Source organism: Colletotrichum higginsianum, chromosome 5 (genome assembly GCF_001672515.1).
Source record: "Colletotrichum higginsianum IMI 349063 chromosome 5, whole genome shotgun sequence".
In the NCBI taxonomy this organism is placed as follows: Eukaryota; Fungi; Ascomycota; class Sordariomycetes; order Glomerellales; family Glomerellaceae; genus Colletotrichum; species Colletotrichum higginsianum.
Window position 1 is genome coordinate 71170 of NC_030958.1, and position 22244 is coordinate 93413.

Here is a 22244-nt window from a genome sequence, read left to right on the forward strand (position 1 = left end):
GCATGGCAACCCTGTAAGACGAAATAGAAAAACACTGGGCTTTAATAGTCTCTTTGGTCAATCTCACGTTACTATGTTGCTCCGTGGCTGTCTGAAGCCTGTGCTTTGTGGTTTGTAAGCGGCGTCGGACTCATGTGCGTGCCGTACGCACAGCGTTAGCGAGTTTTACTGGTCGCTGTCTTCACTTACATCCGTCTCCTACCCACAGCGGGATGGAGATCGACATGGCCGAAGAACGGAAACTAGTATTTTGAAGCCTGGGTATTTGCATAGTCATTCAGATGCAGTGGTGCATACATGTCCTATCTAGCAATTCCAAAACATCAACTCGAGGCCCATGAGTCAATGCGGCTGTCAGCACGCTTCTCGGAATCAACTATATAAGCAACGACAACTCCAGCTTTTATTTTGAAAAGAACCAACTTCCATATTAACAACTTCTACTTCGAGTTCGCTTCAAAACAAGACAACACCTACGTTATGGACCATCGACTTACGATGCATAACGAAACCAGGGTGGACTCCTACCTCAACGATTTGGTTGGAGATCGCTTCGTTGTGTGTTTCACTACCTTGGTCGTCACCCTGCTCCTTTCTCGCATCTTGGCCAAGCCCGTCATCAACCTCCCGGAGTTGAACCCCAAGAAGCCGTTCGAATTCACAAACCGACGCTGACTCGCCGAATTCTTCCAGCATAGCAAGGAGATTCTCATTCAAGGCCGAGAGCGCTTCCACAACAAGCTGTACAAAGCGTACTGTGACTGGGGTGAGGTCATTGTTGTTTCTCCTGAGCACATTGAAGAGCTCAGAAGTGACATGCGATTGAGTTTCATGGTTCCAGCAAACGATGTAAGTTTAAGTCAGTGACTATCGGGCACTCTTGATGCTAATTCCCCTGTTTAGGATACTCACGGCTATATCCCTGGTTTTGACCCTTTCCAACTGGATGAGCGTCTCGCTAAGCTTGTGACGAAGCACTTGACCAAAGCACTGAGTAGGTTCAAAGGCCGCTTGCAGCACCATGGCAAGCTGTTGAGTATGTACTGACGCATGGTAACAGCAAAACTTACCGCGCCAATTTCCAAAGAGGCTGCTTTTGCCCTTCGCTCGATCTTGACAGACTCATCCGGTACGTTAGGCTGTTGGTCACTGAGTTGCTTCGATGGATATTATCCCAGATATTCGAGGCATAAAACAACTGGAGCTAACTGATTGACAAAGCGTGGCATGAGATGAACCCGAAAGAAGATCTAGTCCGCCTCGTTTCCCAGATGTCGACGAGGATCTTCCTAGGAGAAGAATTTTGCAGGAACGAAGCCTGGATCAATGCATCAGGAGACTATACTCTCGCTGCATTTGAAGCAACTGACCCCGTCAGAATGTGGCCTCGTCTTCTCCGCCCGGTTGTTCATTGGTTCATGCCAATCTGTTGGGACCTCCGACTCAAACTAGCAGATGCCCGCCAGACTCTCGAGCCCTACATGGCAAGCCGCAACGCGATTAAGGCCGCCGCTCTGGCCAAAGGCGAGCCATGCCCATTTGACGACCTCGTTGAGTGGTGGGAAAGCGAATACGGTCCCTCAAACAACCACGTCATCAACCAACTGACCCTCACGATTGTGGCGATTCATACGACCAGTGATCTTCTCCAGCAGACGATGATTGATATTGCAAAGAACCCGGAACTCTTTGCGCCACTCCGAGAAGAAGTCGTCCAAGTCTTGGGCTCGCAAGGTCTCAAGAAGACTGCGCTGTATAACCTCAAACTGATGGATAGTGTGTTCAAAGAGTCGCAGCGGCTCAAACCTGTCTTGCTCGGTATGTCGAGAGAACTTTCGATCAAATCAATAACGCAAATCAACGGGGGCAAATTCTAATCTTGCCAACTCTGCTACAGGAATTTGGCGGCGGCAGGCTCTTGCAGATGTCGAGCTTTCGGACGGTTACGTTATCAAGAAGGGCCAGAAAGTCATCGGGGATAGTACTCACATGTGGAGTTCGGATTACTATACCGATGCCCAGAAGTTTGACGGGTATCGTTTCATGAGGCTGCGCGAAGCTACGGGGGGCGAAGATTCGGACAGCAAAACGGCGCACCTGGTAAGCACGAGCTCGAAGCATCTTGGTTTTGGACATGGACTGCATTCCTGCCCTGGACGCTTTTTTGCAGCCAACGAGGTCAAGATTGCGCTCTGTCACCTTCTCCTCAAGTATGATTGGAAGCTGTCTGAGGATGCCAAACCAGACTCCAATTGGACTGTATTTGGCATGACTATCATTCCAGATCCCAGCATCAAGCTTATGGTGAGGAGACGGCAGGAGGAGATTGACATTGACTCTTTGGAGTCTTCGGAATAATAAACTTCTCACGTGGAAAAATAGAGAAAGGATCATATTGGTTTCTCACAGCACTTATCCTTCTATGTGTATACCATGCCTCCGTTAGCGCAAATGGTATCTCCAGTGACCCAACGAGATCGTTCTTCGCACAAGAACACAACAATGTCGGCAACATCCTCTACTGTGCCGCATCGAGGATCAGCAGGAACCTTTTTGTTTTTCTCCTCCATCCTGGCGAGATGAACGAGTCCCGCAGCCCGGTACATGTCTGTATCGACCGGGCCGGGATTGACTGAATTCACCGTTACGCCGTATTTATGACCGAGCTCCGTTGCCCAAACTCTAGTGAGCCCCTCAACGGCCGCCTTAGATGCAGCGTAGATGGATTGTGTTGGGTAGCCTCCTCGAGCGGAAACTGAGGACAGGTTGACAATGCGTCCGCCCCGATTGATGTGTGGCAGAATAGCCTGAGTCATGAAGATAACGGCCCTGACGTTGACTGTCATCAACCGATCGTACTCTTCGATTGTAACTTCTTCCAAAGGCGCGTTTCCTCCAAGACCCGCGTTATTGACCAGGATATCGATTCTTTCTGTCTGAAATTCCCTCAAAGTGGTTTTCAGCAGAACCAAGGGAGCCTCGGGCGAGGCCATGTCGACCCGGACGCAGACTGCGCGGGCTCCAATCGCCTGTACTTCCTTCACCAAGTTGGCAGCGGCTTCCTCGGACGACGGGGAGACATAGTTGAAAGCTACCTACATGTCGTCAGCAATACGTAAAGAACGTCTCTGGGCGAGACTACAGCACTTTGACAATCAAGCCCTCAAAAGTTCAAAAAGCCAAACAGGGTGATGTAGACGCAGAAGGGAGATGGATAGGCCTACTTACACTTGCTCCCTCTTTAGCCAGTGCCAGTACAATACCAGCTCCGATGCCGCGAGCTGCGCCCGTTACAATGGCTACCTTACGTTGAAGAGACATGATGTTCCTCCGTGAATTCTCAGGAATTGTAGTATAATCTGTATAAGTTGCGATAGATTACCCTGACGGAGGTGAAAGACTAGTTGAGTGTTGTGCGCTGGCGATGTGTAAATAGTAAACAGTGAAAGCTTGGGCTCATCTTCTCGCTGAACTTACCTACTCCCTTCAAGGTAATGCATCGATAGGAATCCCCAAAATCAAACGAGATGCGGATCACGATACGTAGTTGGGGATGTCCGTGTTCGAAGCATCATTCAAGCGGGCGGGGTTACTTTGAGCAGGGACGCCGTCGGGGAATTCGCCGTGTCTTTGAGCAACGGAGTGGCCACCGAGTGGCAACATGCCAGGGGTGTGGGGTAATGCTGGCTTCACCGAGACCTCTACATCCAGTCCCAGTAGTTGAAAGCCACCTGCTCATGGCTGCAGCACTCGGAATGTTCATGGAGGGGTAGGAAGGGTGGGAGGGGTAATGAGATCCGGGCAAATGTTATGGTACCACCTTGTGGGCTCGGCAAGGTTCTTTATACATAGGTATCACATCCCAAACGAAAAGCAGCTGATGTGCATCTGTAGTCTGTTTTGGTTCACAAGCCTACCTACCATCACCGCTCGACTGGCTTATTCAATACACCTTCTCCAAATCATTCTCATGTGATTGAATCGCCAAGCTGGCCGGCCCGTTATGTCGAACACAACTACGACCGAGGTCCTCACTCGGAAGCCTGGGAATGTAGCTGTATACACAAACCCCCAACACGAGCTTTACCTCAAACAAGTCGACTTGCCGACCCCAGGTGTGGGGGATTGTCTCATTCACGTGCGGGCAACGGGCATCTGCGGCTCTGATGTCCACTTTTGGAAGGCAGGCCACATCGGCGAGATGGTTGTGACGGGGGAGAACGGTCTGGGCCACGAGAGCGCTGGGGTGGTGATTGCGATCGGTGAAAACGTCACCAAGTTCAAGATCGGCGACAGAGTGGCACTCGAGTGTGGAATTCCGTGCATGAAGGCGTCCTGTTTCTTCTGTCGGACGGGCAAGTACAACGCATGCCCGGACGTAGTCTTCTACTCGACGCCCCCCCATCATGGAACACTGACACGATATCACGTTCATCCAGAGGACTGGCTGCATAAGATACCCGATAATATTTCCTACGAAGAGGGATCCCTTCTCGAGCCGCTCTCCGTGGCCTTGACAGGGATCGAGCGTTCTGGTGTACGTTTGGGAGACCCAGTTGTCATCTGTGGCTCGGGGCCTATTGGTATCGTCACTTTGCTGGCTGCTAACGCTGCGGGCGCAAACCCAATTGTCATTACGGACATCAACGAGACTAGACTACAGATGGCGAAGAAGGCTGTCCCCAGAGTCCGAACGGTTCTCGTTACCCCAGGAAAAGAACCACACGCAGTCGCTGAAGACGTCAAGGACGCTCTGGGTCAGGAAGCCAAAGTAGTCATGGAATGCACTGGTGTTGAGTCGAGCGTCATCACGGGCATCTACGTGAGTAGCCCTCACCCAGCATTTTATGATGAATGAGTCTAACAGAACCACACATACAGTCCTGTCGATTTGGGGGCATGGTCTTTGTCATTGGGTGCGGAAAAGACTTTGCGACGATACCGCTCATGTACATGGCTGGAAAAGAGATTGATTTGCGATTCCAATTCCGCTACCGCGACATCTACCCTCGAGCCATCGGGCTTGTTGCCGAAAGAATAATTGATCTGAAGCTTTTGGTAACCCACAGATTTACGCTCGAAGAAGGGGAGGAGGCCTTCAAGATAGCTTCAGATCCTAGCGGTCTGGCGTTGAAAGTTCAAGTCATTGACGACTGAAAGGCGTACTTCTGAAATTGAATGGAGTCACTGAAGGGACGTTGTTTCAAGCTTGCTTGAAGCCCGAGGAAGCAGGGATGGAATTGTGAGAAGGTATCTTGTAAATTGCAATAGAACTATGATCTGCCCTTTACAGTTCCTGCAATACCGTATCGGCTGGTTCGTTTTAGCACTTGACAAGACATTCCCACTCAGACTAACAAGGCGCATATGCCAAGTCTTGACATGGCTTGTCTCCATGTTGGAATACCCTGCACAGCAAACTGGTTTTGATCTTTCCAGCTCTCCTTCAAAATGCGCTGGACTGTGTCACAATTTGTAAATCCGGCCCCTGATGTCTCAAGAACCTCTTCGATGAGGCTTTCGAAGAAAGATTGCTGCTCTGGGTCGGCCATTGCTCCAGCGACGCAAATCGGCCACGGCATGCCTCTTATAGGCACGCCTTTCGGCACTTTCTGCAAAGCGTCAATAACTTCGGCAACAGCTTCGTGGATTATCTCGGAGGGTTCTCCGACATTGACCAATATTGCACGCAGCTGGACTAGTATGGCCGTAGCAAAGACCCGAGTAACTGATTGTGAGGCGATTGCTGCCGTAGACTGTTGGAATGTTTTTTTTAACTCCACCACTGGGAACTCAAATGTTGGGGATGGTGGTATGACCTACCTTTTCTTGGACGCCTAAATACCCAATCCCGTCCTCGATTCTCTTCCTTATGTCTGCTACTCGGCGCCTCATGGCTCTGGGGTTCGGCTCCGCTCCTTGCGCTTCTAGTGAGGCAACGTCGCCAAGAGCTAACATGGCCCAGTTCTGACAACCCATGACACAGGAAATATCGATATCTTCATGACTCAGCCATCTCTGATATGGAAGTTTTGGCGACTCGCCCGTGGAAATGCACGATAGTAGGTCAAACCAAAGCAGCTGAGACATGTGGAACCTGGTGGCGGCATTGACTATCCTTTGGAATCCAGCACCGGGTCTTGTCGAGATCAAAGGATCAGTCACGGCGCCAATGCTTTGGAGATCGATCTGACTAGCTACCGCTACGAGAGCCTTCAAGTGTGATTCCCAGTTGGATGTACCCCCTTGGAAAACCTATGCAACCCAGTCAAGTCAGCAGGGGATGAAGGTAGGGTAAAATGGGGTCTAATCATGCGGTTACCTCAAAACTGATGAGGAAGGTTCCGCAGGTGAGAAACTCGACGCGATACTCGGGATGACTGTCGAATCCCTCCATCTCACAACGGCTGAGAACTTGGCGTAGTTCTTGCATGGCGTTTGTATGATGCCGGATGAGCTCGGATTCCATCTCTTCTGTCTTGCTTTGCGATATTGTATGTTGGTGGAGGGCGGAGAGCGTGAAAGCGGCATGGCGCAATGGCCCCTTTTTGTACAAGAGCCAGAACAGCCATCCCCTGCCTCCCTGTGCTGGTTTGTCTGCGTAGTAGGCGTATTGAAGGGGGAAAATGTAGTCGAGGTAATACATGATGAGCTCGGCCTCGCGAAATTCCGAGCCTTCGTGTGCAGACTCCGTTGCCTCGTTCCAGCCACTAGCTGAAGAGTCCGCAAGAATTTTCGAGGCCCGCACAGAAGCAGCTTGCGATTTTCGAGTCCGGCGAAAGTTCTGTTTGACCGCATGCTTGATCCGCTGCAGTTCGGCCCGGAGCTTGGGCGGATCTTTCATCCACTCTGGTTCTGTACCGTACCCATGACACTCTATGTGTCTATCTGTACATTCCTTGCACAACGGGGAAGCTTCGTCGCATTTCCTGTGGCGGATACGGCATGTCCAGCAACCTCCATTGCTACGGCCCAGCGGCTTTGGCATCGTGGGCGGCCGTCTGCAACTTCAACCAACTTCAGTACTCGATATCGCCTGTTCCGCGGGTGTAATAGTTTTCTGGGAAGGTATTGTGCCCCTGCGTCAAAGATTCTGGGCCGTCATGTTGCATTTGCCATCAGAAGAGTTTTGTTCGAGTTGCTTTGTCGACGTTCCTGTAGTCTTCATCCGATTCGGCTAATCCTTCGCAGCCCCCCGCGCTCGCAGCCCCAGCACCAGAACGAGACCCCACATCGTTCTCGGTTTCATTCTGGGAAGGAATGTCGAGCCGCTTTCAGGGGAGGAAAGTCGAGACGAGACATTCGCACATCAGAATGGTTGAGGACAATCACAACCACATCTTCCAGAGAAACCTATAATTGTTACTTCTGCCTTTCTTAATCCCTTTGCTCCCACGCCTGTTTCACTTGAGCGTAATTATTCCGGACTTCAGCCTCAAGCTATGCTATATACGCGAACTGCTTAGGGTTCTTAAAGGCATGCTTCGATGTAGACGCCTTTTACTTGGATTGGAAGCTTTTGTCATAACTATGTCTTCCGGCCTTACATATCCTGGTCAACGCATCGATAATCGCGTATCAATGTTGTCGAATTATGCATACATTGAAAAGCGATTAAAATGAAGAACCCCGGGCCATCTCACTAAAAACGATGCAAGTGATTCGATGGGGGCTAGTAAGTGTATAGATAGACACGGAACTCAATGTCAGATTAAAAACACATTGTTACAGATTCTTTTCCTAATTTGCTTAAATCACTCAAGACAGATCATCACATTTCAATCAGGCTCAAAGGTTTCCTAACGCAGAGTTTATTTGTAAACAGCCAACAAGAACCTGAAGTCTTCACTCGTTGTCTTACAGTTCAGGCACCCTGACCGGCAAGTTGGGAAGAAAAAGAAGTGTTTTACCGTTTACATAACGTAATATTATTCTGCATTCTGTCTTGCTCAACATGAACATCACTAAACACTCGTCGAAAGACAGACAAATCAACCCATTAGTACACAGCCCAGTACAACCCCCCCCCCCCTTCACGACTAGCACACCCAAGCTGTCTCAAGCTCCGATCCCCGCCTCGTCACTCGAGCTCTTGAGGCATTAAAAATTAGCCATTAGTGCACGGCATCATCTAAGCCTGGTTGACGCTGTTGCGACGGTCACGGAAGTGATCTCTGGCCTTATCGCGGGCGGCGCCGCGCTCCGGGTCGGCGCAGAAGACATAGTTGCCCCTGTTCCTGTCGCACAGAATGTTGATGCGATCTGCCGCATGGTTAGCCATCAATGTCGTCTGTCTTTCTGGGCGTCTTACCATAGGTGATGATCAGGTCTTCGTTGGCGGCGCAAAAAGCAATGTCATCGCCCTTGCAGTTGGGGTAGTGGTTGTCACGACCAAAATCGTCATCGTCGTCGCAGCGGTCAGTGGCAGTGACCGCATCGCGTCGGCCGTAGCACTCGCAACGTCTCTCTCTAAAGGCGTAGTACTGGTTCAGGCCGCATCGCTGGAGTCTCTGCCACTCCCTGGCGAGCTCGACGGCCAGCTTTTGCTGCTCGCGAATCGCGCAGAAAAGTATATTGGCGCCGTCGTTGTAGCAGAGCTTGCTGTTGACGTCTGGTGCTATCAGTCAGTAGAGTCCAACTCCAGAAGAAACAAACAGGAACATACCGTATTTGACAAACTCATTTACCCCGCGTCCACAGTAAAGGTCATCTCGATCATCGCGGCAACGGCCTCGGCGGAAGACCTCAACATCTTTCTTAGGCTCCTTGTCCTTGGGAGCATCAGCAGGCATGGCAGCCACGCAAGAGATGCCGGTGATGGCGGCGATGAGGATTTTGGAGTAGAGCATCTTGATGGTTCGAAAAGTGGCGAGGGGAGGGTATCAAAGACCGAAGATGGGTATTAGTCGGAAGGGTATCCTGAGATTGAAGGGATTGCTTGCTTGTTTGTCTGATGAGGGGAAGAAGATTGGGATATCGTGGGCAGGAATGGCATCCTTTATAGTCGATCAGCTGGGGACCACTCAGGTATTTGCTTGGTACATATTCGCCCATTGTGGAAGCTGGGCGTTGACTGTACACACTCAGCAGAGTCCAGCCCTGATCGATAACATGATCTAACGACGGTGCTGCTAACGACGGCCATTCTTCCCGATACTTCCGCAGCCTTCAACCTCCAGTCGCCAAGGAAACAGGGTTTGCTTAGCTTTCACCGTCGGCTTGGGTGCCCATGGCATACCAATTTGCTTGTTCCCTTTCAGAAGAGTTAGGTCGATAGGGTGGCATGAAACCGGTGGTTGTCCCTGAGAAAATGCGCATATCCCGAACCAGGAAGCAAGGGTTATCTGACTATGCCGGAATATGAGTATGGGTGAAGTCCGGGCATTGTAGTGGTATGCCTATTGCCTGATGGCGTTCAAGGGAATTCAAGGATTCCTGACAAACTTGAGCAAAGCTTCAAACTCCCATGTGGTTTCTGTGCTGTGGGTGTTGTGCCAGTCAAACTCTAATCGGGCGACTCATCGCCGTTTGCATGGAGCAGCCGTGATATGGTTGCAACCCTTACAGCCGGCTGTACTTGAAGCTTTGGTGCGTGCCAGGGTGGAAGGTGGAAGTAAAGGCATCAAGTTGGAACCATGTCCTTGGCAGCCTTCCAGCATCCGAAAAGGGCGTGGGGCATAATGCAGCACAACGGAGAAAAGCTTAAGTTCTTACCCTTGGTTTTCTCATGGCTGAAGGAGAGCGACTTCACGTTATGCTACCTTTCTCTGTGATTTCGAGACTCGCTGGATGTCGCAGCAAGTAAATTTGAATGACTCTCGCAAGAAGTGGCCTCGATGTTTGAGAGAATCAGCGAAGAAGTTCCGGAACGCGGGTCATGATGACCCTGGAGAAGCACCGAGGATGTCATCGAGGTTCTTGACCAAGTTCACGAGGAGCAAGAGGGTGCATGGATGTGGTTCTCGTCACTGGACGCTCCTGTAATCATGTCAAATTTGGAGTACGCTTACACGCGGGAGAATGTAAACGAGGAACTTGATCGGGGTTGATTGAAAATCCGCATGCATGGGGTTCTACGTCCGTAAGATCGGACGTCGTTGCAGGTGGCGGATACACATCCGAGGGGGCCGCAAGCTTTACCCGACGAACTTTCGAACTCCCCAAAAGAGAGGTATGAAGAAATGGGTTATGCAAATCGTCCGCCAATGCCGACACTCTTCAAGCATAAGCAAGTAAGAGTACTTTGGCTATCCATGGTTGCTGCATTGGCAGACAGGCGATAGCCTCCAAGTAGGGCAATAAGACACCGCCAATGCGCATAGTGGTTTAGAACTCCGGCAACAAGTAGCTGCACAGTACCGGCGAGTTGACCGAGGTGAGTTATCACCACCGGCTTTGCTGCTGAAACGCGTAACAAGTCCACAGCTCCGGGTGCAATAAATTACAACATGCCGTATTGCGATTCCGGCACAGCTTTTTCAATCAACCGAACGTTCGGTGTTGCATTCAAGATACAACCCAACACTCAAAGTCCAAGGTCTTTTCTACGTCCTCTGCCCGCAGATGTCCCGCGCAGTCGCTCAACAACCTCAAGCTAAGCTTCGCGTTGTGGCTCGGCCAATCGACAGTCAGCACGTCTCACATAAAGGATGGCGAAAGCATGACAATGCTGCCCCCAAAAAAGCGACGCAAAGCTGAGCAGAGTTTGGTTCGCCTGGTCAGCATTGAAAAGTTGCTAATCAAGGGATCTGGACTCGCATCATTCGTCCCCTCTCAATGGACTGCCGGTTCTGCAAAGTGTTGCTACGCCGATGTTACGCCACCTCCTGGCATGAACTACTCAGCTTGCCAGAGATTGTGGTCCGTAGTTTCTTTGGCAATAGACTCTGATGCATCTCGAGCTTCACCCACGTGGATCGTCGGAACTTTTTGAACTGCAGGCTGAACGAATATCGGGCCCGTGCGATGCCGCAACCCTACAGCGTAAAGGTTGGGTTCGCTAGGCGTTCCTCAGATGTGACGTGTCCAATAGCACGCCGGCCGAGGTATTGGAAACACTCATGCCATTGACCTGTTTCGAAACGAATGTGCGAACGGCGGCGTCCACACTTGGCTGCTTTGAGCGAGAAATGCCATGACAGGCGATCGTCGCCTGCAATCACCGTACGAACCGGTTCACGCACGGTTGTCTTGAACAACCCACATTTGGACGGAGAACGCATCAGTCAGTGACTGGGGCGCGCTGCAGCGATTTGCCACGGGGGCAAAGCCGATAGATGGCATAGAAGCACCGACAATGCATCAGAGTGGTGGCGGATGATCAAGTAAGTCATTTATTGAATTTCGTGAAGGCCCTTATGAGGGGGCAGAATGCATTTCAGGATATCTTGGCAAGTGCGATGGATGAGAAGAAACAAGTCCGTCAACGGCGGTGTTTCTCTCCATGTCTTTTCTTCATGTCGTTCGCTCGAAGCGGATACAAGGAATCGCTTAGATGTTCATGCATAACAACGATTGACGCAGAGAAACAGAAAAGGGGGGGCCCCCAAAACTTGTTGGTGGAAAGAAGGGTTAGACGCTCATGAAGGGAACGGCGACAGCATCACTACCGGAAGCCTCCCTGGGGGCCTCCGTTGTTCCAGTAGCCCTGGTTCGCGCCCTCGTGGCCACCGTTGCCATAACTCTGCTGGCCGCCGAAGCCATGGTCGCTGTAGCCCTGAGAGGGCGGGCTCATGGGCGGAGGGCTGTGTTGACCGTCGGGCGACCCAAGCCTGGAGTATCCGCCGTGGGAGGCGCTGCGGCTCGGGGCCATGGGAAGCGGACCTGAAGGCGGCATGCCGGGGCTCTGCGTCCGCAACGGAGACAGCACTTGTCCCCGGCCGTTGGGCGAGTCGCTATACGCGGCCATGCCGACCGCGGCTCCGGCACCAGCCGCGCCAGCAGCCATGGGGGCGGCGTCCCAGACATTCTTCTCCTGGGTCGCGGGAACGCTGTACGTGTTCTCCTGAACCATGCCGTTTTTGCTGAATTCTGCGGCGTTGTACTCGGTGCCCGTCGATCCGGCGAAGGAGTCGGGGTCGACACCGCGCTTGTGGAAACCCTCGAGCTCGAGGCGCTCGTTCTCGGCCCTCTGAGCGGCAAGCTTTGATTCGGCGGCACCGCGCCTGCGCTGGCGGATGAAGTACCAAAGACCAAAGGCGATGAGAGCGCAGCCGACGCCGACGCCTCCGGCATACACGGCGGTCTTCGCGGTTGGGTTGAGCTCATTGAACTTCTCGCTGACGGACTTGCTTGGTTCCGCCAGGAGAGCCTCCTTGACGGTTGAGTTGCCCCTGGCGCGCGAAGTTAGTACGGCGTCCTGCGCGGAATGTCCGGATCGAGGCCGACTTACTCGGTAATCTTGATGCTCTCCCATGAACCCGACTTGTCCCCGAAAGAGTACTCCTTTCCAGAGCTGTAGTCTGTCACCTGCGCCGACTTGACGTACATGGTGTAAGGACCGGCAGCATAGTCAGTTTCGCCTCCGGCCCATTCCTGGGTCCCCTTGGCCATGCGGGGGTCGCCGCCCGCCCAGATACCGAGACTGAGGCGCATGGGCGTCTGCGGGTAGGCTTGGGAGTTGTTGGCATCCTTCGGGAGAAGAGTCCGTACGTTGTTTCCATTCACCCACCACTCGAGCTTCTCTTTGGTCCAAACGCAGGTGTAGTTGTGGAATTCGTCATGGATGCTTCCCGTTACAGGGTGCTCGTCGCCGTTGTGCCAATCCTCAACACCCTTGCCGAAGAAGTTGCTCAGGGCATCGTTCTTGATGCCAAGAAACTCCCAGTCGATCTCGTCCAGTGTGTCGCTGAGCCACATCATCGAGCTCACGATGCCCTTGCCTTTGGCCGCCCTTAGGTGAATTTCCGTGCGGCCCCAAAAGAAATAAAACTTGGTCCGAATCGTGGGAGAGTCGCCCTGCTTGCTGATGGTAAATTCGGCACCGTTCTCGGCGGTGTACTTTACAGGTCCAACGGTCGTCTCCCATGCATCGCTCGATGGTGTCGAGTTGAAGTTGAAGTTGTAGTCCATGCCGAAAGCCGGGTCGGCAGGGCAAGTCGTGTTCATCGGGTTGCATTTGGTTGAGACCTGAGCGAGTGCAGGCTGAGCAAGCGATGCTAGCAGCGCCACTGCTGAAAGAGCGTATTGAGACAGCATGGCGATCAGAATCGAGTCGTAACCGCAAAGGAATTGAAGCAATTAAGGGCTCTGGTGGGCCAAAGTATCGCTCAAATCTGAGGCGTGGGCTATCGCACGGGACGATGTCGGATTGATAGAACAAGAGGCAAGTGGGTAGAACACGGCGCACCTGGCAACGTGTAATAGATGGAATGAGTGGAATAGTCTCGAAAGATAGAGAGAGTGTGTGCGTGTGCCTGTAGTTGGCAGTGAAGGAGCGTAAGAAACACAATATCACAGAAGGGCCACCGTCATATTGGTACGGCAGGATGAACAAATGGAGTTCCCTTTGAGAACGAAAGGAGTGAAAAGCCGTGTTGATGGTGGCGGGGTTTCAAAATTGGGTTGGAAAGAAGCGTGTATATGGGCGCCGGTACGAATGCTACTCAGATAGACACTGGGGCCGAGGAGACACAGAAGCACAGACAGATTTAGTTAACAAATCGGGGGGAGGGGGGATGGATACAATGACAGGAGCAGGAGGGGACGGCCTCATCTCAGCGTATCCGAAGCGGAGACTCAGAGGCAAAGACAGGCCAGGGGATGCTAGGATCGCGACAAGCAACATGGTGATTAAGGGGGTGCCAATGTCTGTTGCTCCTCTTTCGGTTCCTGGAGTTGCATCTGCAACGGGCAGCGTTTCCGCACCAGAGCCAACCAGGATTAGCGTCTTAACTATCGGTCGAACCAGAGGCGAGTAGCAGCCCGGGCCTGGTTCGTTGTGGCACCGGCGGTGCAAGGTTATCAGAAAGGAAATTATTAGGCAATTGTTAAGCGACCAGCTGGGAAACTCTGAAGGTGATCCCAAGATTGTTGGTGGACCGCCCTTCTACATCAGGATGGGGGCAAAAGCCCTCGTGATTCGGCAACCTGCGTCAGAGGTCAAGCGTAGAAATGCCCAGTTTCCTTATCCTGGGAGATCACCTGTACTATCTCAGACTTAACAGCCGGTTGGACCAGTATGCGGATTCGGAGAGAAAGAAAGTGTGCAACTCTACGAATGGAGCAAGGGTTGAGACAAGGGTCGAATCAATCTCGAGACACCTGCCCAGATGAAACGACATTTGCCAAGCAGTCACCCAGAAGATCCAATCACGTCGTGATGGTCTTGGGAAAGAGTGCTCCCGTCACGTCCTCAACGCACGAATTGGCAGGTGTTGTACCTAACACTCGTTGGAAGAAAAACCAGCCAGTGCTCGAGACCCAAAGACGAAGAGCCTTTTGCCTGGAAACCCAATTCCGCGGCCTGCCGGTTTCTAGCCTGTGGTAGTTGAGCACGACAGATGCATACATAGTCACGGGGACTGTTTGACCGTGAAGCGACCAACAAATGCACCCCAATGCGTACGGTGGCTCGCCATTGACGGAGTTGGCAGACCACGGCTGGATCATGATGACATGGCCGTCTGTCGATATTAGATACCTGGAGGTGTCCGTATCACAAAGGTGGTAAGAGTTGTGTATAAGGTCGGCTTTCGCCGGCGACGATTGGGATCTGCAGGCTCAGAGGTCCCGACTCATGAAGAAGCGCAAGCGCGATGGGTCCGGACTGAGATTGGATTCCGGTAACACGAATGGATTGAATGTGCATGCCTGACATCTCTCGTCCGGCGGTGGAACGTCGCGCCATGGCCAGTTCATTGCAGTTCTGCGCGTCGGGATGCCGCGCTGGCAACGAAAACTGTTCGAAGCTCGAACGGCAGTTTGTGGGAAATGGATGGAGAAAGTGAGACCATACGGCGAGGTGAGTGATTAAGATGTGAGATTGGGCGGAAAGTGTGAGATGACTAAAGGCTGCAAAGGCAAATGGCGAATCTTCGGGTGTTCGGCCCAGCAGCGGGCCCAAACGCCTGGGTCAGGGCCGGCCGAGATCCATATTCTTAAATGGCTGCGCAGCCGCTAAAGCACAGGGTTTTTTCCTTCTATTTTTCTCGGCCATGGCCGCCGTCTTCGTCACAGTCACAGGCCGGCTCGACCAGACCGGTGTCGGACCAACCCCCAAACCACACCGAGTTGTACGCTTGGTTTACACCCGTCGTTCCAGTTGCCGAGTCGAGAGGAAATGGACGCAAAAGGTCGTCGGGAAGAAAATGCGCCACGTGAACATGCCCTCGATGGCGGTTCTATGGCAGATCTGCAGATAGACTCAAACATGTCGAGGTTTGCCCTGCATCCGTAGAATGCCAATACCAATCTCGGCAATCTATCCGGTCCAAAGCCCACATCGTCCCCGAACCTCACCAAACAAAGCGTGACTCACGGCAGCCCAGTCCGGTCCCGATTACGCGGCGGTGGATTCCTCGACACGGGCGCTTACCCCGAGAGGTCATAGTCGTGCAAAAAGCGCCGTGTCGAACGGCAAAACGACATGCCCAGATGCGATAACGCAATATCAACCCCAGGCACGGCGTCGGGATCGAACCAGGGATTTTTTTCAGCCGCCCTTCATTCATATACCGGCTTGGACCCTTCCTAGCCTCTTCTCTCGCCTACCCTCTCCCTTGTCTCCCCTTTCGACTCCGATTTTCGTCAAAAGCTTCGACCTGCTACTGCCAACTGCCATCATCAACATGAGCACACAGAACGGCCTTCGAGTGGGTGACTCGTCCGACACCGACCACGGAAACGAACAGCAGACCCGCGATGCTCCATCAAAGCGGACCGTCGTCGATTGGCTCCGAGACGATGTCAACATCCGATACACCGATATCCCCGTCCTCGCCTGCTGTCTGGTGTCTGGTTTGTGCGACAGTGTAGCGGTCAACGCCGCCGGCGTCTTCGTCAGTATGCAAACAGGTCAGTCAACAACTCTCTATACCTCCTCGGGGTATTGTGGCGTGATGCTAATCTAGCTAATAAAAAAAGGCAACACCATCTTCATGGCCCTTGGCGCCTCACGTCTGCCGGCCGGCGAGCCGCTCCTCTGGCTCAAGTCTCTCAGCTCCATCGCCGCGTTCTGGCTCGGCTGTTTCTTCTTCTCCAAGTCGAGGCACATCCACCCCAAACGCAGAAGCACCCTCGCGCTCTCGTTTCTTCTCCAGGCGTCCCTCATCTTCCTCGCCGCCGCCTTCGCCCAGACCCGTCTCATCGCCGACTTTGGGGCCACATCCGTCCAAGGTTCCGACTCAAACCACGAGTTCAAAACCTCTGAGAACCCTCTCGTCATGGTCCCGCTCGCCCTCCTCGCTTTCCAATTCGGTGGACAGATCGTCACCAGCAGGATCCTGGGCTACAACGAGGTCCCAACCAACGTGCTTACCAGCGTCTACTGCGATCTCCTCTCGGACCCCAAGCTCTTTGCGCCCCTGAAGGAAAATCCGAAGCGGAACAGGAGGTTCCTGGCCGTAGTTCTGCTTGTGCTGGGAGGCATCCTCGGTGGTTGGTTGCAGAGAAGCCAGGCTGGCATGCCTGGGGCGCTCTGGATCTCTGGTGCTGTTAAACTAATCATTGCAATCGCCTGGATGGGCTGGGCCAGTAACGAGCCAGCAGAAAGCAAGCTTGAGAAGGGTGTCGCGAAGTCATAAACGGGATTGGTTGCTTGTTCAAGGCTTGAGATGTCAGTGGGGGTTGGCCAGGATCGTGGTTCAATTACCACCTCGCAGACTTGGTCGTAACGCGGGGGGAAAGCATGCTGCGATAATACCCATGAGTAAGAGGTGTCTTACTCTGCTTTTTTTCCAACAGATGTTTTCAGTAAATATTGTTGATTGATGTTTCGCCCCAATGTTTTCACATGTTTTGAGTATCCGACTAGGTTCCTCTTGGCTTTCCGACAGATGAGAATGTCACCCTGAGCGGCTCATGTTGCCATCGTCCTTGGATTATCGAGATACCTTGTAGGCTATGTCGAACGCCCTGAAATTCAAGCTTCTTCGCACGGATTCCTTTGGACGTCTCGAAAGAGTTCACGCTGACGGCTTCTGCAGTATTCGCCATACTCAGGTGATAAACGCATCACCATGCTTCCGGCAGTATATTCAGGTGAGAACGGCGACGAACAACTAGAACCCGCCGTTTCGAGAGAAGAGTTGTCGATGTCTAAGTGTGCCCGGCATCTGTTCAGTTCGTAAACATTGAGTCATGGCTGACCGACTTTGGATCCATACGTAGTTTCCTGTCCTTGAGTCTCTTCGCAAAGTTTCCATGAGCCCTTGCGCCTCTTTCTAGCCAGAGAAAGGTCCTGCATCCGAACAAGGACATTTCAGCCTGTCGATTCCTCGGCACTGATCAAGTTGTATAAGCTACCCGAGACATGGAGAGTCCTCTAGCAAGGAACTTTCACCCAAGCATTGCTTTGGTTTAAGACTTTCCCACAAACCAAGCCTGATTCGTCCAACCCATCCTACACAGTCGGTTCGCCAGCCCTGGTGTAACATCGATCTACGCACTACCGGACTGGCCTTCAAGGAAGTGTATCCCGCCGTGTTCCCAACATGAGCACCTATTTGGTAATCAGTGTAAGCTGGCACCTCAGAAGGGGGTACTACAAATTCATTCCCCCTCGCTAACCGAGCGTTGTAACTTCAATATCGCGATCGTGGCCGAGTCACAGCATTTCGGGGGGGGGGGGGGGGGGGGTGGCAAGCCACAACGTCAACGAGCCTTCCCCAATCGTCATGTCCGCCGTTGGGAACCAACCCGTCTCAAACCAGAACACCAGAACCACTGCCAGCTCATCAAGGCCACCTCGTCACCGGAAAGCACCCCTTGCATCCGAGCACAGCCTCTTTTTGTGCCTGGGCTCTCACATATCTACACCACCAGAGATGTATGTACGATGTCATGACCTGGACTTCTTCCCCCTTGTCAACTTAGCACCGTCAAACAAGACTGGTCTCGGGGGTGAGAGGACAAGACAATTCCTCAGGTAAGACCCTGCAGCACCCGACCCAACTAGCAAACTGGGAGGAGGGAGAAGGTGGCTGGAATCTAGGGGTCCATCCACAAGAGGCTAGACCGCCGGCATCAACAGGTCTCCAATTGGTCTAAACTCACCATGACCTCGACCCCCGTCTCCCATCCTGCCCGTCCGTCCGCCCCTCGGCTACCCTTGACGTCACCGACGAAGGTGATCTTTGACCGCGGATCGACGACAAACCTGTTTGGGGTCGCACAGCACCAACCACGACGCTGCCAAAGACTGAGAGAGCCGCGGAGCTTTGGACTCCTTTCCTTCGCTAAGGGGCGCCAGGAATGGGTGATGGAGAGCGTAGAGGGCTTCGGGATGACCACCTTGGCATCATTGTGCAGCAATAACCCATGCCATATTGCCAACGAACAACCGCTGGCAGGATCTGTCTCGGCACGGGCGCCCGCCATGCAACGTACCTTACTTCACAACGTCAGCTCTCGAGGCCCCCTAGTGTCAAGAGACGAAGAGTGTGATGAGAACACCGAGCATGGGGAAGAAGGAATAGGAGGGGGGTGGTGGGCAGTCGAGACAGATATAACTTCTTCCCGTTCCCGCCCAGAGATTTCTCTTCCGTCTTATCCAGCATCCTTAGCCTTCGCCCTCGTCACTGTCCACGCAACCACCATCCACAACCAACCACTACCAAGCCCACTAAGGAAACCCTAGTCCATTTTCCCCTACCTCCTTCCCGGTCATATCCACTGCATACCCCAAAAATAAAATAAAAATGCCATTCTTCGGAGGCGGCCGTCGCGAGCCCTCGCCCGAACCTGTCCGGGAACCGACCCCACCACCGCCGGAGCCCCGTCGCCACGGCCTCTTCGGCTCGCGCCGTGAACCCTCCCCAGAGCCCGTCCACCACCACCAACCCGTCGCTGAGCCCGCGCCTCGGAAGCACGGTCTCTTCGGGTCCTCCCGCCGCGATCCCTCCCCGACGCCCACGACCCGCACCTCGGCCACCTCGCGCTCCTCCTTGTCGTCAACGACCTACCACACCTCACCCGACGGCCATCACCACAATGGCGTCGGCGGCGGTGGGGGAGGATCCATGTTCCGTCGCTCCACGGACGCGTCGTCCGGCCGCCGCGGCATTCTACAGAAGTTCGGTGGTGCCGGCGGCGCCGTAGAGATGGATCCGAGTATCGTCCAGGCCCGTGAGCGTGTCATGGGCGCCGAGGCCGCCGAGAAGGAGGCGGACCGCGCCCTGCTTGCCGCCCGCGAGAGCGTCATCGCCGCAAGAGCCGAGGTGCGCAGGCTCGAGGAGGAGGCGAAGGAAGAGGCGAGGCGGGCCAAGATCAAGCAGTACCACGCCCGCGAGGTCTCCAAGCGCGGCAAGGCACTCGGCCGTACGTTTTCTCACCCCTGTCACTTGCACAATGTGTCGATGAAGCTAACAGAGCACCCTAGGCCACGGTGACTAAACACATCACATCTTCGTTAGACATCTGAAGGAGGTATATTGTCTGCAATTTCCCTTTGTTCTTCACGAGGTCATGATTCATGTCATGGTGTACTGGCAACGAGAGGGGAGTTAAACGCGAGCGAGATCAAATCCATTTCTGTCCAGTGTATTTATATTACTACTTCATCGTTCACTGTACGAGCGATCGCGATGATTTTAGGGAGTTTTGGAAGAAGATACTGTACTACTAGTCTAAATCCAAAATTGCTGGCCAATTTTTTTCATCATCCTCAACTCTGTTATGAACATTTACCGTCAAGTAAACTACGGTATGGATTATCCATCCGACAACTCTCCGTAATGGCATGTCGTACAATTCCGCCTCCTGTGCTGCAGCCCAGACTTTCTGGATAGTGTCAGCCTGGAGCCAATGCGTTTGTCGTGGCCTGCATCATTATACAACATGGAGCTTTGATTTGTCCAAGCCTGCTGCTGTGCATACGCGATTCGCAAGGCAACCGCTGATCAGGCCTTTAGTGCAGCGCAATTATGTGGTTAGCCCAAGGTTTCGCTTCCTCGTGACTGATCCCAAGTGATCAGCCCGATCTCCAGTCCGACTGCAACGGGTCATCGACTGGCTCCGGGCGTCGGCTGCCGATCGGGGGTGTCCCCGGAAGCTCTTGGCCTTGACACCCGGCAAAGGCCACCCATTCCATCTCCAACTCATTCCCGCGCACAGGAGCGTAAACGAAGACGGCGGCGCCTTGGCTTCTTAACGGGTCGCTCATTGGGTTCCCGATATTCCAGAACCCAACGCGAGCTATCTTAGAGCTTGTATCCGTACATGGCCTTTCGAATCGTGACCCAAGCGTCCATGATTCCCAGATCACCAGCCAAAGAGGTTCAGTTCGGCTTGTACCTGGACGGTTGTGTTCATTAAGCATCATCTAGATATAGCTTTTGATTGCTTATACAGGCCAATGAAAGAGTCTGAAGGGAGAGTGACTGCTGTTGCCATCCCTCATCTGAGAAATCTAGTAGCCAGTCACATGCATGTGCCATCCTCCTGCCACCTATAGCACGCCATTCCTCGGTGGCCATGCTGCCCGTCTTGTATACGCAATAAAACCCGAGAGCGACATGAGATGAAGCCTGCCCCCAACCCCGTATGTGCATTGAGAAGTGAAGCGGGTATTTACAAATTTGCTCAAAGGTGAGTTCTTGGTGCCCAGAGGTATCGAGAAAGTCGCGTCGACCACAGGTGCATAGAGTGGCCGACGATGAAAGAGAAACGTCGCGTCTGCCCGATGAGCTGGACAAGCTGGAATAAAAAAAGTAGTTGGGTAATGCGAGGGGGTGCAAATTCGAGGTGGAAAGGATCAATCCGTGGGAACGCCGACGCCTGTCCGAGTAGTGCAACACTGAAAATGGTATTCCGATCCCGTCCGAAACAAGGTCCGCCCGTTCGATCGTGATCGCGACCGTGAGAAAGTGAAGAATGCCAAGAGCGCAAAATGCGCATGTTGGGATGCGTGATTCGTTCACATGACGACGCACTGAGATTCCTCGCGATCCTTCTTGACACTGAGTGCGACGCGGGCGGCCTCAGTGAAGGCCTCGTTAACGCCGCGGTTGCGCATAGCTGAGCACTCTAGGTAGCGGAGGGCGTTGATGCGACGGGCGACCTCCAGACCTTGCTCATAGTTGATCATGGGACGCTTTTCGCGCTGCTGGCCCTCGGCGCCCTCCTCCTCCTCGTTGTCGGCCTCGCGAAGATCGCACTTGAGGGCGACCAGGACGAGCTTGACGCCAGGGCAGTTGTCAGCGATCTCGCCAACCCACTTGCTCTCGACGTTCTCCAGGGAGTCTTTGCTGTCGACGCTGTAGCAGAGCATGATCAAGTCGGTGTCATCTGCGCATAATCAGCTAGTGTTACTTGGTCCGTCCTTGTGGATGACCCTACCGTAGGACAGGCTGCGAAGGCGGTCGAACTCCTCCTGACCGGCAGTATCCCAGAGGGAAAGCTCGATGTGGACATTGTCAACGAAGATATCTAGGGAAGTCGGGGTCAGCAGGCAGATTGGCGAATATAGAATTGCGACAAGGGTGTCGGGCGACGAAGCGCCTTTCGCAGGTACCGGGAGGAGGATCGCGTACCGTGGACGTAGTTCTCGAAGACGGTGGGCTCGTAGACAGTCGGGAAGTAGCTAAGATGGGTCAGCATTTGAAGGAAGCGTCCTTGGGAGGTTTTGCCCACCCCTCCCAGCCCTCGGTAGGCCAGGAAAGAAAGGCGGCCGAACTCACCCTCTGGTAAAGACGTTCAACAGAGATGTCTTGCCGCACGCGCCATCACCGCTACAGGTCGCAAAATCAATCAGTACAGAGTCCCTAGGCTGCAGCCAAGCCAAGCACAAGGAGGGGTTGGAAGTTGGTCTTACAGAAGAACCAGTTTGCGCTGGACAGTCTTGGATCCTCCACACAAAGGCATGATGAGCTATTGTTTTCTTGTTGGGTGGCGGTTGTCTGTGTCTGAGGAGGAATCCGATTTTGAGAGGTGGGATTAGGGATGGCGAAGAAGTGAAGTCGATGGGATACAAGGTTTGCTTGTTCGCAGAAAGCAAAATAAGCTGGCAACCTAGCAGAGAAATGGCCGCAGGCTGTGGTTTGTTGGTGCAAGGGGAAGGTGCCAAAGAAGTGGTGGTTGGTTGATGT

The 22244-nt window shown here is 53.2% G+C and overlaps 9 protein-coding genes across 9 annotated transcripts; 4 read left to right on the plus strand and 5 right to left on the minus strand.

The window, feature by feature from the left end:
• Positions 1–480: 480 nt before the first annotated feature.
• Positions 481–2358, plus strand: CH63R_06962 (Trichothecene C-8 hydroxylase; the record flags this gene model as incomplete). Its single annotated transcript, XM_018301937.1, has 6 exons — positions 481–650; positions 699–849; positions 904–994; positions 1061–1129; positions 1222–1818; positions 1898–2358. 6 exons carry the CDS (start codon positions 481–483, stop codon positions 2356–2358), a joined length of 1539 nt encoding a protein of 512 aa, XP_018156715.1.
• Positions 2359–2420: 62 nt separating this feature from the next.
• CH63R_06963 (Short chain oxidoreductase) lies at positions 2421–3321 on the minus strand (the record flags this gene model as incomplete). Its single annotated transcript, XM_018301938.1, has 2 exons — positions 2421–3095; positions 3229–3321. 2 exons carry the CDS (start codon positions 3319–3321, stop codon positions 2421–2423), a joined length of 768 nt encoding a protein of 255 aa, XP_018156716.1.
• A 682-nt stretch (positions 3322–4003) lies between these two features.
• Positions 4004–5157, plus strand: CH63R_06964 (L-arabinitol 4-dehydrogenase; the record flags this gene model as incomplete). Its single annotated transcript, XM_018301939.1, has 2 exons — positions 4004–4822; positions 4882–5157. 2 exons carry the CDS (start codon positions 4004–4006, stop codon positions 5155–5157), a joined length of 1095 nt encoding a protein of 364 aa, XP_018156717.1.
• A 191-nt stretch (positions 5158–5348) lies between these two features.
• CH63R_06965 (C6 transcription factor) lies at positions 5349–6988 on the minus strand (the record flags this gene model as incomplete). The annotated part of the gene is made up of 3 exons (XM_018301940.1): positions 5349–5756; positions 5824–6255; positions 6323–6988. The coding sequence occupies 3 exons, from the start codon at positions 6986–6988 to the stop codon at positions 5349–5351; spliced, it is 1506 nt and encodes a 501-aa protein (XP_018156718.1).
• A 1143-nt stretch (positions 6989–8131) lies between these two features.
• CH63R_06966 (EC2 protein) lies at positions 8132–8849 on the minus strand (the record flags this gene model as incomplete). Its single annotated transcript, XM_018301941.1, has 3 exons — positions 8132–8262; positions 8312–8617; positions 8666–8849. The coding sequence occupies 3 exons, from the start codon at positions 8847–8849 to the stop codon at positions 8132–8134; spliced, it is 621 nt and encodes a 206-aa protein (XP_018156719.1).
• Positions 8850–11605: 2756 nt separating this feature from the next.
• CH63R_06967 (Glycosyl hydrolase family 16) lies at positions 11606–13197 on the minus strand (the record flags this gene model as incomplete). Its single annotated transcript, XM_018301942.1, has 2 exons — positions 11606–12332; positions 12392–13197. The coding sequence occupies 2 exons, from the start codon at positions 13195–13197 to the stop codon at positions 11606–11608; spliced, it is 1533 nt and encodes a 510-aa protein (XP_018156720.1).
• Positions 13198–15788: 2591 nt separating this feature from the next.
• On the plus strand, positions 15789–16742 carry CH63R_06968 (Duf1275 domain protein; the record flags this gene model as incomplete). Its single annotated transcript, XM_018301943.1, has 2 exons — positions 15789–16014; positions 16084–16742. The coding sequence occupies 2 exons, from the start codon at positions 15789–15791 to the stop codon at positions 16740–16742; spliced, it is 885 nt and encodes a 294-aa protein (XP_018156721.1).
• A 2115-nt stretch (positions 16743–18857) lies between these two features.
• CH63R_06969 (uncharacterized protein) lies at positions 18858–19551 on the plus strand (the record flags this gene model as incomplete). The annotated part of the gene is made up of 2 exons (XM_018301944.1): positions 18858–19476; positions 19538–19551. 2 exons carry the CDS (start codon positions 18858–18860, stop codon positions 19549–19551), a joined length of 633 nt encoding a protein of 210 aa, XP_018156722.1.
• Positions 19552–21073: 1522 nt separating this feature from the next.
• CH63R_06970 (Rho3 protein) lies at positions 21074–22020 on the minus strand (the record flags this gene model as incomplete). The annotated part of the gene is made up of 4 exons (XM_018301945.1): positions 21074–21444; positions 21496–21585; positions 21690–21739; positions 21971–22020. 4 exons carry the CDS (start codon positions 22018–22020, stop codon positions 21074–21076), a joined length of 561 nt encoding a protein of 186 aa, XP_018156723.1.
• Positions 22021–22244: the final 224 nt, after the last annotated feature.